Source organism: Diorhabda carinulata, chromosome 1 (genome assembly GCF_026250575.1).
Source record: "Diorhabda carinulata isolate Delta chromosome 1, icDioCari1.1, whole genome shotgun sequence".
NCBI classification, from domain to species: Eukaryota; Metazoa; Arthropoda; class Insecta; order Coleoptera; family Chrysomelidae; genus Diorhabda; species Diorhabda carinulata.
This window is the reverse complement of record NC_079460.1, coordinates 30,400,236-30,418,104: the sequence shown is the minus strand read 5'-3', so window position 1 is coordinate 30,418,104 and position 17,869 is coordinate 30,400,236. Positions and strand designations below refer to the sequence as shown.

At 32.3% G+C, this 17,869-nt stretch overlaps 1 protein-coding gene across 2 annotated transcripts in view; it reads right to left on the bottom strand.

Annotated features, from left to right (window-relative positions):
• LOC130896934 (alpha-mannosidase 2) overlaps positions 1 to 17,869 on the bottom strand; it is an 82,675-nt gene that overhangs the window by 9,959 nt on the left and 54,847 nt on the right. For both annotated transcript variants that reach the window (XM_057805387.1, XM_057805474.1), the window contains exons 5-7: positions 11,369 to 11,675; positions 3,153 to 3,469; positions 32 to 313 (exon numbers count right to left, since the gene is read on the bottom strand). In XM_057805387.1, the coding sequence (XP_057661370.1) occupies positions 32 to 313; positions 3,153 to 3,469; positions 11,369 to 11,675 (906 nt within the window). The remainder of the gene's footprint in view (positions 1 to 31; positions 314 to 3,152; positions 3,470 to 11,368; positions 11,676 to 17,869) is intronic.

The window sequence follows — 17,869 nt, the reverse complement described above, 5'->3', positions numbered from 1 at the left end:
TCGAATGTTATTCTGAACTTATTTTAATTACCTGAAAGTACATTGCTGGTGTTCCAAAGCTAATATCCGTTTTATAAGTTTCTTTGTTGGCATTAATATAGTCTATGAGTTTTATATAACTCGTGTATTGTTGATCCCATTCTTCTTTAACGTTATACCTAAAGTCATCTCCTAACGGCATCAAAACCGTGTTGTGTGGAAAAAGTGATCCTGTTCTAGCGTACTGTTCTAGTAATAATTCCGCTTTTTCCTTCACATTTTTATCAGTAATTGTTTGAGCTTTGAGTGAATATTCTGTATATTCCCCTGGAACCTAAAATTTAAGAATTTAAGTTAAAATTCTCAAAATTTCTTCCAAACAAAACTTTTATTGTTTTATAAGACTGCTACTAACGAGATTAGGAAAAATACTTCCAGAATCATAAAAAGAAGAAGACAGAACGTAGATAAGAAAGAAGTTCACAGGCGTGAAAAAAATAAGTTTAGAAGAAGTTGAATAAGCTAAGGGATTTCGAGTTGAAGATATGCACATCAGAATGGCGGCGTATTAATAGAGTAAATTGAAACACTTATGAGCGAAGCACCCGAGGAATGTACTGATTGAAGATTATTATTCAAATTAACTATGTGGGAGGGAAATAGCAAGTTAGTCACTATTTTACTTTTACTGGTAGAGAGGGGTTGTTCACAATAGTTCTGAAGTTCTGAAGATCCATCGTCTTATGCTTATACCGCGTCAATAAGGCCTGGCAAATGTTCATTCGAATGCTCTTTCGGTCCAAAGTATGCAAACGCGGCACCCAACGTGTGGATAGTTTACGTAAGCATTGTTCAGTCAGTCTGTGGCAAATGAGTTTTTTGATATTCCAATAGCCTCTTCTATATCCCTAACTTTAATCCGACGGTTGTTCAATACCATTCGGCGAACTTTTTCAATGATATGGCTGGTTGCTACAGTTTTTGGCCATCTCGACGCTTGTCGTCAGTCAGACTGATATGACAATGTATGAATTCGGCTGCCTAAGATTTCATGGTACAGTGTCTCGGTACATAGGGTCTAACTTCTCTTTCATTTGTGTATTGCCTTTAAAAAGCAAATATTTAATGACAGCTCCATACTTAATGTTTTACAATTGATCAAATATATTTCCCAATTTATATGATAAGGTTAAAGTCTTGTATGATTTTCGACGATTCTAGAGATCAGTAATGATATTATATGATTAATTAAAAAAAATAATAAATTATAGAATGAACATTTTATCCAAAATTTTAAAGAAACGGGAGTGTGGAAACAGCTACTACTATTATCATTTTAGAGATAAACATTCTATACATAATTCAAAACAAATTATAATATGTACGACATGTTGTAAATCGTAATACTTCATTTTTTGTTTTGCTGAAAATTGAATCTGTAAAGTGCAATGCACATAGTTTAAAAATAGAAAAGCCGTTTTTTAATAATTTTACAGACATCATTAGGTAATTATTAAAAATTTAACGAATAAATGGAATAACACTGTTTCGAATGACATTACTGATAAACGATTGTTGTTGTCTTGCAATCACTAATTAATTTATTGCTTTTGTATTCTCTTAACTTGAAAATTTGATTTTATGTGGATCATTTTACAAGAGTTAGGCAAAATTTAAGTCGTTAAAGTCGCAAGTGTCTCGACTATTATAGTCTATTTTTATGTACAAGTGAGTTATCAAACCTACTTGCTAAACCAAAAACTTAGAACTGTCATTTCAAATATTATTAAAGAATACTCTAAATATTTTCTAAAATTTTCATAAAAAAAAAGTATTAGTGCTTTTATCGGCTTTTTATAACCATAAGCTGTACAGAGCACTTGAAAAAGGTTTGGACTTTTTAAAAATTTTAAAAATTACATAGTCGTGTCATAAAATCTAAGTAGTACCTATTTGCCAGTAAATTTTAGAATTTTTTTTTAATTTGAATTCCGAAAATCTCTTCTCGACAAATTTTATCGAAAATACGATTATGGGAAATTTGAAAGGGATGCGTAAATGCCGAAAAATCTTTCCTTTAACAGTTAATGAAAAAACAATAATATTTAATTGTCTTAAATTTCCAGAAAAACATTTATGAATAAGTGGAATACTTGTATGGTATAGGGAAATCAACGATTTAAAGAGCTTCAAATAGTACGTACAGCTCCAGGAAAACAACATTAGAAATTTATTTGAAAGAAAGACATCGAAGGCAAGTACATGAGTCTCTAGAACAAAATTTCCGACAGTAGGCAAGTTCTTAGCACGGTTCGAGATGAACTTTTAAAAGTTTTAATTAATCTTGACAATATGGAACTGAAGTCGAAGACAGATTTTTAATATATCTACTCAAATCCGCCAAAAGGGAGGGGGCCGCAGACTGATAATCGGCAGTTCAAATGGTTTCTTTAAAGGTGGTTTATTCACTTATAGTAGTAATGGATAAAGCAAGTTATTAAGTTCCATTCCTGTTTTTGTGTATCCCTCAGAAAGAGAAATTAAATGGAATGATGGTGGTTAGATCTCTATCATCTCATTGCGAACTAAACCCGATTTAACTGATATGGGCATATATAAAGGAAGCAGTTTCGAGAAAAAATAGTTCTTTTAAAATTAGTTTTGTTAAACAGTTGTTTTTAGAGTACATGATGTGAGGCCTGAAAAATGGGAAAGTCAGTTAATCGTAAGATTAAACAAGAGGAAGTTGGACAATATTACTAATGAAATGATCGAGCCACCCTTTGTGAATATTGGTTACAACAGTTCATCTTCTGATTCTGATTTGGATTTGTAAGAACTATCTCTACTTATATTGATGGGTTTTTATATTATATATTTTCACTTTCAGTTGTTTTGAAGTGAAAAGCAGGTTAATAAGGTGAAAATTCAAGACTACACCCGAGATATTCATCAAATTTATACAAATATTATTTCATACAAAAATATTCGAGGTATAACTTCAAAAAATATTTAAACTGTCTAATAAAAATAGTGATACGCCTAAGGAACACGAAAGCTTCATCATTTTTTTTACTCTCTCAATCATAAATATAGGCTATAATAATTACGACACTTGCCCACTAAAAATGTGAAATATTATTTCTATATTGTGGCTTTATTCTATTACTCACCTTTCTAAAATCAAAATTCAAACAAATATAAGGATGAGGGCCACAGCTGTGTTTAATTGAATATATATCAAAAGGTTGGTTATGAGTAAGAATCGATCCAAAGGGATCAGCTGGAGACCAAGAAGGAATCCATTTGAAGTCCCCATATTGTTTCATAGCTAACCATTGTTTCCAAGCGTAATGAACTCTTTGGATAACCGTTCCTTTAAAGCCAGAAGCTGCTAAAAGATATGGAATGGTACTGCCATGACCGAAAGGATCTATAGACCAACCAGACTGCGGTTTTATTCCTAGATTTGTTGAAACCCATTGGTGACCTAACAAAAACATGGTTACATCAATTTTTATCTAATGAAATTTACTAAATGGTCGTAATTTCTGGAACGAGTTCTCAGTTTATTAGAGGGATGTTGAATATACATCTTAAATTGTACCAATAACAATAAAGTTACTAAGATTGGCAAACGATTATGCTCCTAACGATGTTAAACAGCTACAACTGTTGTGTTTATTATTCATACATTTGTATGCTACCTATAATATACATCTTATGTGAGAAAGTATTCGTTAAAAGGCAATCGAATCAATATAAATTGGCATTATACGCCGTTATTTAGACAGATGCACTTAGAAAAAAATCATTATTATACCTCGTTAACTTGCTACAACTGAATATTAAATTATAAAACGTAAATAGACGAGTAAAATGTACCTGCCTGTAAGAGAGTTGTGTTTAAACAGTATACCAGACGTGAACCGAGCCCTTTTTAAGCCCCATTCGTTTTTTTTTCTGGAAAACGAAATTTCCAAGCAAAAACCATGAAAGAAAATGAATTCTTTGCAAATAAAAGATAAAAACAACAACAAACAAGTATCTTTATAAATAACAATGGTGGTCAGAATTGTCTGAACTAGAGTCATCATTTGTTTGAATTATGAAGGGTTGTAAAGCTTCGGCCAATAGAAAAGCATTTATGTTTAAGATTCGATGTTTTCATTGATAAACAGTGGAGGTGATGAATTTTGACACACATTCATCAAGTCCACGTATCTTAATTTGGTATAAGTGTCGTGCGTATTTATGAAATATTGATTGATCCTCACATACCTATCTTCTGCAATTGATATTTATGCTAGACGACAGCATACATGGTCCCATGTTCCATTTCTTTATAAAACCAGCCTTAATAGATTTCCTTAGCATTTGTTTTAATGATTTTCTTTTCGCACGGATAGAAAGACATTGAGCTTCAGTATATTGAATTTAAGAACTACTTGTTATGGAAAACAAAACTTAAGGAACTAAGAGGTTTTAGAAGGTGATAATCCTCAGGATAAACCAAACGAAATAATGAAATGTTGGGCTTCTTTGCCAGATAAATTTATTTGCTCAATTTGCGTTTGGAATCTTTTCAGCATTCGGTGCGTCCTATAAGTGTGAGCATTTTTTTTACCATATGAAAATCATTTTGAATCTATGTCGATGCTGGCTGACAACAGATAATCCAGAGGCGTGCGTAATATTAAAAGTAACTAGACAAACCAAAAATAGAAAAGCTTTCGCGAGAAACAGGAAAAAATATAAGGATCGTCTTCTATGAAAACATTTATTTCGTTTAATAGTAAAGTCTGTGCTATGATAAAAAATTTTAAAAATATCGTTAATAATTTTCTTAAATTTTATTAGATATCTTCTATACTACCTTTTCCATTTTTTTATATCATCTATTCGGATAAAAATGAAACATTTTTGTATAGCAGTACTTCGGCTTTGTTGTAAATTGCACATGGGCATCTCTTTGTTAAAAGGTTGCCGACCATTTATTGTAACTACTCCAGAAATGACTAATAAAATTCGGGTCCTTCTACATAGCGATCATTTAATAAGAAAACGTTGAAATAACTAATGAAGATTCTTTGTTGTCGATCAATAGCACGCGCGCATTAAATATTCAAACGAATATGTGGATATCTCGAAAAGTATGTATGTGTGTACTTTTCCGTCGATATTTAGATGAATATTGGGTACACTATTAGACCCCAGACATAAAAATACAATAGAAACAGTGGACTTCAACCGAGGAACGTACTCTCAAGAAAGAAAAACCGTTTTTTCGTTCAGAGTGTTTTCGAATTACAAAGATTATTTGGAAAAAGAGAAAATGCAAACGCATTCGTGGATGATAAAAGTTTTTTTCCATCATGACAATGCGCTTAATGTCCCTTAATGTTGATTTATTACGTCATCCGCCATATTCACCTGATCAGGCTCCCTCCAATTACTTTCTGTTCCCAAACTGAAAAAAATGGCTTGGTGGAGAGCAGTTTCAAATAAATGAAGAGGTGACGGCAGAGCCGTTCGTATATTTTGCTTCTAAAAGTTTATTTTTTGGGCGGTTAGACAGGACATAATGTTGAAAAATAGATTATTTTTTAATGTAGATTGAGTTTTTCTTTGAAAAGTGACTCTTTAGTGGAACCGCCTTCATAAAAAGTTTGCACTGTCAGTAAATTGAGTTTTAAGGTGAGAACTCTTTTTACACACTAGCTGTTTATAGGAGTACACAATTTTTTACAAATTTTCTATTATTTATTAAAATTTAATTTGTCATAAAACTACATCGTACCGCTATTAATCCCGACCCACCGAACCGGCTCGGTTTATATGCAGTTACTACGTAGGTCCACCGGGAATTTATTAGTTATCCCACATGGACCGTCCTCCCCGGAATTTGAGCTACATTGAAAATATGGTTTCATAGTTACGATGTCAACTATAGGAAATTATTGTTCATTTGATTACCGCTATATCAAAATTAGAATGAGTTGTGATAGTCAATAAAATATTAGCATATTATTAACTGTCAAATATCGAGTAGTTGTACACATTGTTTAAGAGGTCTATGGAATTTTTTTGTTTTTGACAGTTCAACGATAAATATGTAGATCATCGAAGATCTATATTTGAATTAGTAACAGTTCAATTAAAGAGTCAGACCTATATGAAAACATTTTATAAAATATCTAGCAAAGATCAAATGGACCTAAAATTTGGCACATGAATACTTGGTTGAATTAACTGAACTGTATTAGTTCCCTGTTCAAAATGTTAACGTCCATATCTGATTCTCAAATAAATTTTCATGCAAAAATGCGCCATGATAAATTCAAAAATTGAGGGCATACATTTAACTTATACTCGTACATTTGAGCTTTTTTAATCCTAACAGGTAACTGACGAAAGAAATGAATTATTTCGACGTATCTTTTGTTCTTGTTCAAGTTTAGAGTTGAATTTATGATATCACGATATCTGCAGAACATTATTCAAATGAGAACTCGATTAACCGTTGTTGAAGTTAAAGAAACAATCAGGTGAGCGAAATTGCGAGAAATGTTGAAACTTGTAAAGAGCTGAAATTAGCGAATCATTCTCAAAACCGTAAAAATGCAATGAATCTTCAATTTACAATTATTTATGCAACAAAGAGCCTTAGATGAGATATAAGTAAATGAGATTTATAGGTTCTACAAATTGTTTTTATACCTATCGAGGTGTTTTCGATGCCTGCAACGGATGATTCTCTTAATAATAACCGCCCGCCATAAAGGACTAATTAAACTTGGTATAAGGAGATTCAAGCCTTGCAAAAGAAAAATGACAGCCACAAACGAAGGCAACAAGGAATGTTATCACACGACAATATAAACATGAATAAAGAAGATAAAATCAAACATTGGGAAACATACCTTGACAAATTATTTGAATACCAAAGAAACAACAACATTGAAATAGAGGAAGCAAGAAATCCAATCAGCAGTAATGCAACTAAAAAATAGCAAGGCAGAGTAGGCCCTGATAACGTACACGAAGAATTCCTCAAACTGTTTTATACCAAAACGACAACCCTGCTAACGAAATTGTTCAACAGCATATACTTATGATTCTGGATGCATACGATTAGTCTTATGTGCCACTTTTAAAGCTCTTTCTCAAAGTAGTCCACAAGAAAATTTACAAATTATATGAGATCCGAATATCCTCCAACCAGTTCGGGTTTAGGGATGCTGTTGGTACAAGGGATGCATTGTTCTCAGTACAGGTCCTGAAACAAAGCATTCGATCGAATGAAACATGGAAGAATTATGGAGATACTTAAATTAGCAGGAATTGATACTAAGGACTTGATAATAAATGGAAACCCCCAATAAGCCCAACTGAAAACCTTAGAACACCCAGAAAAGTGAAAATAATGGGAGGAGTCCGACTCATCTTCAACTTGTGCTCAGAGCGGATATAAGAGAAGACCTATATGATACAGAAAAAGGTATACTGCTAAATGGGTACAGGTTAAATAACATCAGATATGCAGACGACACAATTGACAACTCATGATTATAAGTTAAAAATAGGATCACAGAAAGCCATCTCTATATCAATCAAGTTCCAATATAAAGAGTTAAACCATATAAATACCTTGGTATTGTTATTGCCACCTTTAACCGGATCGGTACTTTCCTTCAAAAGTCACAATATATGTCTTGAAATAAAAATATGATGAGATGCTAAGTTTTATGGAGTTGAGATTTGAGCCTTGAACGAAGATATGGGCAAAAAATTAGAAACCTTCGAAATGTGGCTTTAAAGATGAATACTCAAGATCTCTTGGACCGCCTGGGTAACAAACGAAGAAGTCCTCAAATCAATAGAAAAAGAATGAGAAGTGTTCATAACTATAAAAATTCGTAAACCTTAGTACTTCGGCCACATAATGTTAAATGAATCCAGATATGCATTGCTCCAAGCCATCCTGCAGGCCAAATTATTTGAAAAAAGAGGTCCAGGAAGAAGATAAACATCCTGGCTTAAAACCTCCCCTTAACTCTCTAACATTGCAGCTGACAGAATAAAGATTGCCATGATGATCGCCGACTCTCGTCAGGGATAGGCACCACAAGAAGAGGATAAACTTTAACATTAACTTTTCAATTCAATTGCGGCTTCTCTTGCTTAGAAATAAGAATTCCTGGAACCATTGGTAATATTCATATTGAACACACTGTTGACTGCTACTAGTAGACTAAAACTCACAATTAGATTATCTGACGCGAGTTTCGTAGCCAAGTTATCGGCTTCAGAGACTGAACGTAAACTGTATATGTCATACAGTGTGATTGTGAGTGTTGGTGTAGTGGTAGTATTAACAGTGTGTTCTGTATCTCGTTTAGAAAGCTTCGATTTTGTAATTTTTTATTTCAATTTGTATTGAACTTCATTTGAACAAGGAAAATAGTGAGTTTAAGTTATTAGATGAACAAATGGAGAATATAATCATAATTAATTTTGCGACTTTATTTATTTATGATGGGAATAATAGAAAGATGGAAAAGCTACCCAAGGAATTTCAGGATGAAAATGACAGATTTTTCTACGCACACAGACAACATATAAATAATAAATGTTCATTCCAGGAAAGGTTAATTAATTAAGTGCGATACTTATATTTTCATTAACACAGAGGAGTGAGTGATAATTAGGTTTTAAATTATAGATTTGAACATAATATGTTGAAGAAAATTGTTTCTATATTATATTTTTGGAATTTATTTTCTTTCGAGCCATCGCCTATAAAATTTTTCGAGTTTAAACATTTGAGACATGTCTTGTTGCACTTAATCTTCAAATTTAACACACTATCGATTAGAATTCTAATTTTTATGTACTCGTCATTTTAATATTGATCGATTTCGATTTTAATGAGCAAGGTACTCGAAAAGTGGGGTTGGAGTCCAGAGGGTAAGTGAATTTTGATTAAAATTTACAATGGTACATTGGAAGTAAATGTAATGTTTTTACAGATTCCTATGATCTTTACAATTTTCTCCAAAACCGTATATAATATACTTTTACTTTCAATATTCCAAGCTCTTTGTAACACCACATGAAAATTTTATGACTACAGGAATAAAATCAATTAAAAATCCATACGATATCAAAAAGCGATTCTATCAATTCAACTCTTTCAATCTGACTTTATAATAATAAATAATAAGTAAAACGAAAATTGGAGCAGAGGCTATGGTTTATATAACTATATTCGACACAGATTTTCAATAAGAAGCAATTATTTTAACCGTTAATTTCGTAAGATGAATTCAGAAATACCCCGTTAAATCGTATGTGTAATCAATAAATATTATTGCTGCTACAAATAAAACTATCAATGACTCCAAAACTTAAACATGAGATTTTCATTTGTTCCGATTTTAAAAAATTGTTTAGTCCATTGACTTCTCATTAAAAAGATTATTCGAGAAAGGTGTTTTCTACAGTTAACATATTTTTATAGTTTAGATAAATAAAAAAATATGCTTTAATACCAGTAAATCGATTGGGATAATAATTTGAAAGGCAAAATGAAAAATCATTCGCTTTGATATGTTGAGCCAATGTAATACGACTCCCATAGGGGAGAAGGTTTATGGACAGAAGCTATTTCGCTAGCCAATATGTTCTGACGATTCCAAACTGTAAAATTCGAACTCATAGTCGTAAACGTAAACAAATAAGAAATAACCTATAGACATGTAAACTTATCAAATAAAATTTTTATTAGTTAATATTTATTTCTACACTTTATTTTCATGATAAATGAGTGTCAATGATGTAAGACTGATTTTTGCGTATTTAACAAAAAATACTGAGATTCAATTATTTTCAGTGGATGACTAATAGATATTTAAAATGTTACTTTAACACCAAAATTATATTACTAAATTTTTCAAATTAGTTTTCATTCTCGGAGATATTGTTAATGTATGTTCTACATGCACAAGAGAAATATTTTTCGAAAAATATTGACAAAACGTATTCAATGATAACAATATTATTTTTATATTGATGAATTAAATCAGTACAACAGTGAAACTGTTGTTTTTAGAAATAGTTCATAGGAGCATTATTATTATTTCCATATTTCATAATTTATCTGGATTATCTATTGAGTTTTCATATTAAGCATCTCTATGGCAATTTTCAATATACTAAGATAGATCTTATAGATTGAATTGGTCCATTGCTGTTGTTTTACAAGGTATCTGCACAAATATGACTTATATGCCTCTCGTTGCCATAGATCTTCTAATTCATACGCTCTAAGATGTAATGCTCTGGAGTTCCGTAGTCTCTCACACTTCGTGAGTATGTGAATAGCGTAGCAGAATCTGCATGTTACCTTCTAAGCCTAGTGTATTCAGGTGTCCATTCAGAATGTTTGGTTCTGGTCCTGTACACACATATTCCAGTTCTTGTGTTGTTGAGCCATTCGTATACTATTTGATGGCATTTCTGTTCATTTCTAGTATAGCGGTTTGATATAATTTGCTCCTACAGCTTAGTTTTTAGGTATATATCCCAGATTTGATCTTTTTTTTAGAGCAGTTTCAGTTTAGCCCTGGTGACTCTTTTTCTGAACATTCTGAGTGAGGTTTTTTCGCCACACTCTTCAATAATATGAGGAGATGTGGGAGATTTAGTATGACTTATAGTGCAACTGTTGGTCATGTTCTCATGGCCCCGAAAGATTGATTCTCGTAGTGTTAAGTCCTGTTCTTGTGCCCCATACCAGTCAATACTAGATAATTGGTCTCACTATCGCCGTGTACAGCATAGCCTTTTACTAATTTACAGGTAAATTTAACTTGGGTTGTGAAAGAAGTAGAACTGACTACCATTTCTGCCATTGAATCAATTTACGTTACTATAAGAAATTTGTTATCAGTGTTATGTAAGATGTAGTATTCCAAACTTACTATCAAACTTTTTAAATAAGTTCTTGAAATAGGATAATCGTCATTAGCGTTCTACTGTATAAATATTTTGCCTAGATTTATAAAATATCATAAGACGGTGCTACTTTTGCTACTTTATCTCTTATCACTATACAATTTCGAGCGATTAACAAAATTGAACCAAGTATTAAACGTATGAAAAGTTTTTGAAAATTATGTAGAACCAAACCTTAATTTTGGCATTTGATAGTTTACTAATGACTAATTCATTTCAATTCCAAAGATACGAAGGAAGAAGAGCAATTCTAAATAGTTGTGTGTCAATTTATGTCTCTTAACCAAAACATTACTTTTTCAAAGTTATTATATTTTAGTACTTTAATTAGATTTTCTCTATATATTTTGTAAGTTATTAAATGCCTTACCCTCAATAAGCTGGTCGACCATAGCATATAAATGTGAGTTGGCTTCGTCTGTCATTACCCATCCCCCTGTTGTAATCTCTAGCCTCCCGGAATGCACCAATTCTTTCAACGTTCGTTGTTTACTGGGATGTGCTTCCTCCCACCACACATTGAGGAAAGATATTTCGGACCACATGAAAGTAAGATTCTTGTATTGTTGCATCTTTGCCACCATATTATTCAAAATTTGCCTTGAAGATGAATGAAAATAATGCTCAAAGGTTTTTAACCAACCTGGGTCGTTATGCGAATGAGGTACGATTATTACCTGAAATAAATGAATGTTGTTCATCAGATTGTGTCTTTATTATGCATTAGGTAAGACAGAATATTTGTTATAAATAAGACACTATTTTGAATAATTTTAAACAAAAAGATGAGTGAGAAGAGAAGAATAAATGTTATTATTATCTGTTTCAATATTTATTTCTCCTCTCTATGGTCAACCTGGCTGTTTCACTTGTAACAAGCCACCCGCTTTCGTTTAACATGGGCATGTAGTCTAAATACTAAAATTGTGCGATACCGCACGCGACCATTTCGTAAGGAATCGACCATAATAGTGAACACCTCGTTGCTGCTTCCTTGGGAGCACATTCCTCACATAAAGTCCAATATTCCGAGAGTATTTTTGTTTTTGGAGTATATGGAGTTAATCGTGTCCTTGTGATATTGATTCTTTATTACCTGGTAGACCGGTGGGTAAATGTGATCAGCTGATGGGTTGTTTCATTTGTCTATGGTTTTTTGAGATTTATAAATTAAATATTTCCATGAAATGGCTAACTACTATTAGCAGCATCATTGATAGGTTACTGAAGTTTGTGGTTTTAAACTTTTCATCATTTCAGCATAAAAGTAGCTTATTGATATTAACATTTAGTGTAAAATCCGTGTGAGTAGTTATATCGTTGATAACTATTCGATGGCAATTATTAAACATCTACAATCAATTAGGTATATTATTAAATATATATCATAGAAGAATTAACGTACAAAAAAATAGCTAATAAAATCAAAAGTTCGTGTAGATCATATTTTAAATTTGAAATTTCCACCGAAAATTGAACGCGACGTTTGGAACCTGTGATCCAAATCTTATTCTGGGTCGGAATTCGAAATCAGCTGATTGAGGATCTACCTGAACGCGGGTTATAGTTTCCAAGTCCTCTACTTTGACACTTCCATAAAAATTAAAATCTTTACGTTTTTATTATTTATACAGATAAAGGTATTTGATTGAATAGTAGATATTCATCTTTATATATAGCTCGAAATATGCAATAATATCTAGGGTGTTTCATAACTTTTCCACTACCGAAAAAGTAGAAAGCTCTAAACATCAAAATTCAAAATATTTAAAACTTCATATTTCATGGGGATTTCACTTATTTCGCGAGTTTTTTTAAATGAATTATCACAAGTTGTTCTGTAGAAACTAAAAAAAATAATCCAATTGATTGGTTAGAAGTGTAGTGATTACAAATTTTTAGGAATATCAGAATGCTTTGTTGGGAGGTATTTATCATGACCTAAGCTGAAATATTTCATTTTGTAGTATTCTAGACTACTGAATTTCGAAAATTTGTCAATAGAAAACAATAAGCAAACAATTTTTCACATAAAATTTTTTCATTGACATTCAACACTGTACAATGATTTCAAGTGAAGTTAACTCTTCTAGAACCACGGTTACGGCTTCTTTAACCTTCTGAGTTTCTTTGAGGTCTTGATCACATAATAAAAGCAATTCAGAAATCAGCAGGATGGACACGGAATTATTGGAATACCTCTTTTACTAAAAACAATCAATGAGGAGATTCAAGATTCACTCAGCCTTTGTGAGATCGGATCAATCACAGAAAACGAGTACCCTCAACATCTCTAGGACGTTTTCATTGAACTGTCCTGGTACGGATTGGCCAGCAGAAACATATCCAAGTTGAACGATGCTGTAGATATAAAAAAAGCATTGCCTTCAATCGCAACTTAAACATCTTCACTTTTATTGAGGAAAAAAATTTTCTACATATTCTCGTCTTTACAACTACCTCGATTGAAAGAGATCCCCTCCTACATCTAAGAGTGGGAGATGCAACTCCCATTTGTTCTGTACTAAAGGGTTTTGTACAAGCACAAAACATAAACCATACGTGTTGTGGCACGAAGTAAAACTGATATAGTGCCTCTAAACAATTGACTCTTATTAAATTGAGTCAAAGCTAGTATGGAAATGCACACAATCTATGACTCACCGCGAGCAAACAATAAAGTTACTCTAATGTAGGTACTCGGCTACACCGAAGTGCAGGGCAATGAACAAGCTAATCACTAGCGAAGAAAAGCGGAACAACTCCGATCATAGGTTTCCTACTGAGTAAAGATGAGCTTTCAATAAGTAAAGATGAGTTAGGACGAGTAACTGTATGCCTACTGTAGACTGTCCGGTAAATTAGTATCTGAAGAGCACCAGAGAACTCCCGACAGCTCTTGTCATTTCTGCAAAGAAACTAAAGGAGACAGCCGAACACTTCCTATGTGAGTTCGAGGATATGGTACTAACATTCAAGCTTCCTAAAGCCACTTTGCATAATCGTTGCTACCTGACTGGATACATAATAGATCAATAGATCAAAGTATTACCGAGGTAGATTCACGGCCTTTACGCCTCATCTCATCTAATCTAACATGATTTAATACCGGACTTCGTGCCGACCTGTTTACAACGGGAATATCAACTTCCTGAAGGTACTCAGTTATAATACTTGGTACGCATTTAAACGAAGTCATCAGTAACAAATAGAGCGTCAAGAATAACACGTTGATCAAGAATATGTCTAATATATTTATAAGCAGTTAACAACACCCCTACAAGTACTATTTCGTATGACCCCTAGAAGGATGTTCCGTCCTAACACTTAACAGAGCCTCTTTCAAAATTTGTGGATAACTATATGATTTATAAAATTGTATTTTTCGATACATTTGATACTATTGACTGGTTCACACTTACAAAATTTGCCACGCATCCATGACTTCGTCAATCTTCAATAAGATTGGAACCACATTCGAAATTGCATATTTAGTATTATAGGCTCTAATTGTTCTTCAACCCAAATTAAAAACTTTGATAAAAAAAATATAATGATTTTTTGATTGAACATTAAAGTAAATGTACAGTTTTTTTCAAAAATTTGGATTTATTGATTGATATTCTTGGCTAACAAAAAGGAAGAATAGGAATGCTACCGAAATATATGTAATTTAATATTGATACAATATTTTTTTAATACATTCTACAATCATAGTTATCTCATTTTAAAAATATTCTAATGAATCTTTCAAATCTGCAAAATTTGTAGGCTTCTATCTGAATAGTTACTGTATTCATCTATTTCAGCGACTGTATCTTGAGACAGTTTATCTAAATCTCCCTTCTCGTTTATGTTCGCTTCTTTCCTCTTTCCCTCACTCTCTTGTTTGAAACTTACAACTTGTGCTACTGTTTCTACCGTTTCATTATTATATGTGACATTGCTTAAGTCGTCTCTATCTAAGACTGAAAATTTCTTTCCAGAATTATCTAAAATTGGATTTTTCTTGTGGTTCAAACTGTTCCTACGAGTCTGTTGGAATAACTTTTTCAAGCCGTTGTCTTCGTTATTCCGAAACTTTCTTCGTGATTGGATGTTGTGGTTAAGGTCAGCTTCTCTATTTTTTCTGCACTTTTTTACGTACTCGCTGGGTGTAGTAGATAAGAGATAGTCTACTCTATTAGATAACGAAGATTTTGTTCGGGGTATTACCGACCCAAAGTCTGTTTTGGAACATTTGTTTATACTTAGTTTTCTGCATGGAACAAAATAGAAGTTTCTCATGCATTTTCCACTATCCACTTGATTGTTATATACAACACTGTTCAAACTGGTTTTATTAGAGTCTAGAAAACTCGTTTTAGAATCATCTAAAATTGGGCTTTCAAAGTTTTCCTTCGTGTGGTTCACACTTTCCCCAAGAGTTTTCCTGATAAATATCAGTTTCAAGTCATTGTTTTCATCATTCTGCTCGTCTTCAAATGAAGAAGTCAGCGATGGAATGTCGTCTTTAAGTTCATCTTCTCTGTTTTTGCTGTTTTTGTATTTTCTCAAATACTCGCTAGGTGTAGTAGATAGAAGATAGTCTATTTTATCAAACAACAAAGACTTATCTCGGGTCATTTCTTTTCCTAAATTTGATTTTGTACTTCTCTCCCTATCTATTTTTCTACATGGAACAAAATGTAATAGTCTGGTAGGTGTTTCATCTCTCCGAGGAACTATTTGACCTCTTGCGCAGCAGTCAACTTCATTTAAACGTTGCAATTTAAGTTTAATCAGTGCATCATCGTTTGCTCTATATACCTTGTTAATTTCAAATAAACAAAGTAATAAACTCACACATATCATCAGAGCCAAACATATTTCTATGGAAAACCGTGGATATGAATATATGTAAACCACGATTGTTTCTTTGATAATATTTACGAAGCCGCTAATTATATCTTCCATAATCACAAATAATTTTGACACCAAAATTCTAATACAGTAATTTTGACAACTAATTCTAATATCTCATTCTCACGTCAACTATAACCATAGAATACTATTAATGTACTCTAGTATGGAGTGAATGGGAACTGTTACCTTTAAACTGCTATACATCTATACATGAAAGAAAACTCATTTGATAATTAAAAAGATTTCTTTCTATCCACTTTATGGGATTTTGAAACTCTTTTTGAGGGTTCACAATGTTGGAATTTATGATTTGGCTAGTTTATACAAATTCTATTTCAAATATTATTTAGATTTATTGAACAGTCAGAATAGAAAATGACGGTGTTATTAAGAACTGCGTTGGTGTTGACGGAGGCATGAAGCTAGATGGGGTTATTGAAGTTTGAATGTTAATTAAAGAAGCATAATTTGTGTGTGTAAAAGTGTTCTTTCTAAAATGATTTTGTTATTTTTTTTTTGTAATTTACTCAACTTAATATTCCAAGTTTCTGATAGGTGTTAATTGAACTGATGATTTTGTCATTGGAATGTACCAAACACGTACGAGGTGTGATAAGAAAATACATTGAATGAATTCTAATGGCACTTATCACTTTTTTATCAAGTGCAGGTAGTACCAGCCGGGTTGGGGTCAATTTATGGGTTTAGCCTATTGTTATCCACTTACACTGAAAATATGGTGCCAAAGGCTTGCCGGTAGGATACTCATAAAAAAGGAAAGAATTTTATTTTAACAGAATAAAAATTAGGCATTATGTACATAGTAATAGGTACACTTATTCTTTATTGAACATTATACGAAAAAGAGATTATACAGAAATTAAATTATAAAAAATCATAATATTCTTCGTCATCTGAGGAACCGTCATCTCCTCTTGACGTTATAATCGGGTCGACGGTCCGATCGTTCAAGTAGTCATTCCTACATTCCTACGAATAAATCCGCAGAATTTGGTTGCAAAGAATAAATAATAAGTTAATGCGTGCAGATACAGTATTATCATCTCATAGAGAATGTGATATTCATTTTAAACCAATTTGTGGAAAGCCCATTGGCAGGTTAACAAAATTTTCACTGCCAACTCTACATTTACCAGGTAAGTACTTATATTTACTGTGACAATAAACCTCTTATGAATCCTAGTGAAAAGTTATGCAGAAGAAAAGAATTGCCATTTTTGTTTCTGGGTTACGAAAAAGGTGAAAATGATATTTTTTGGGTACAGGAGCAACCATCTTCATTTTCAACTCCAAAAAGGCTGATTGGTAGGTATGAATTGTAGTATATTATTTCCACAAAATTCTGCCTGTTAATTCTTCTAGTCATGTAATGAAGATGCTAAATTGTTTGAATCATTGTACATTTTGGGTATAGGCATGACTCAAACCTTTTATGGCAGTTATAAGCAGGTAGTTATTTGAAAACAAAGAGAAATAGATTGATGTGTTCAACATCTGGGGAACGGGATTCATGTTTTTATTTCATAATAACCAACAGGATTATTCAATAATAATTTAGGTGAAAGATAAATGTCATTGTATATTTTCTATAATGTAGTTGTTCAATTGTTTATTTTTGCTAACTGATTTCCTTTTTCTATTGAGATTAATTGAGATATTTTCGAAAGATTGCCCAAGTTAATCAATTCGTTAGGCATAAAAAGACCAATATTTCGTTTGGAGGATTTGACAGACATTCCCTCAATACTTTGTTCAGATCATAAGGATTATGTAAATATGTTTGTAAATATTAGTTTTAACATATGCATCTTTCATTACAAAGATCAACAATATAAAAACTACGATGTTGTGATGAATATGGCATATGTTAAATATAGGGAAAGCTGCAAGAAAGACAACGTTATAAAATATACCATTGTATGTACCATGTATAAACAGAAACATT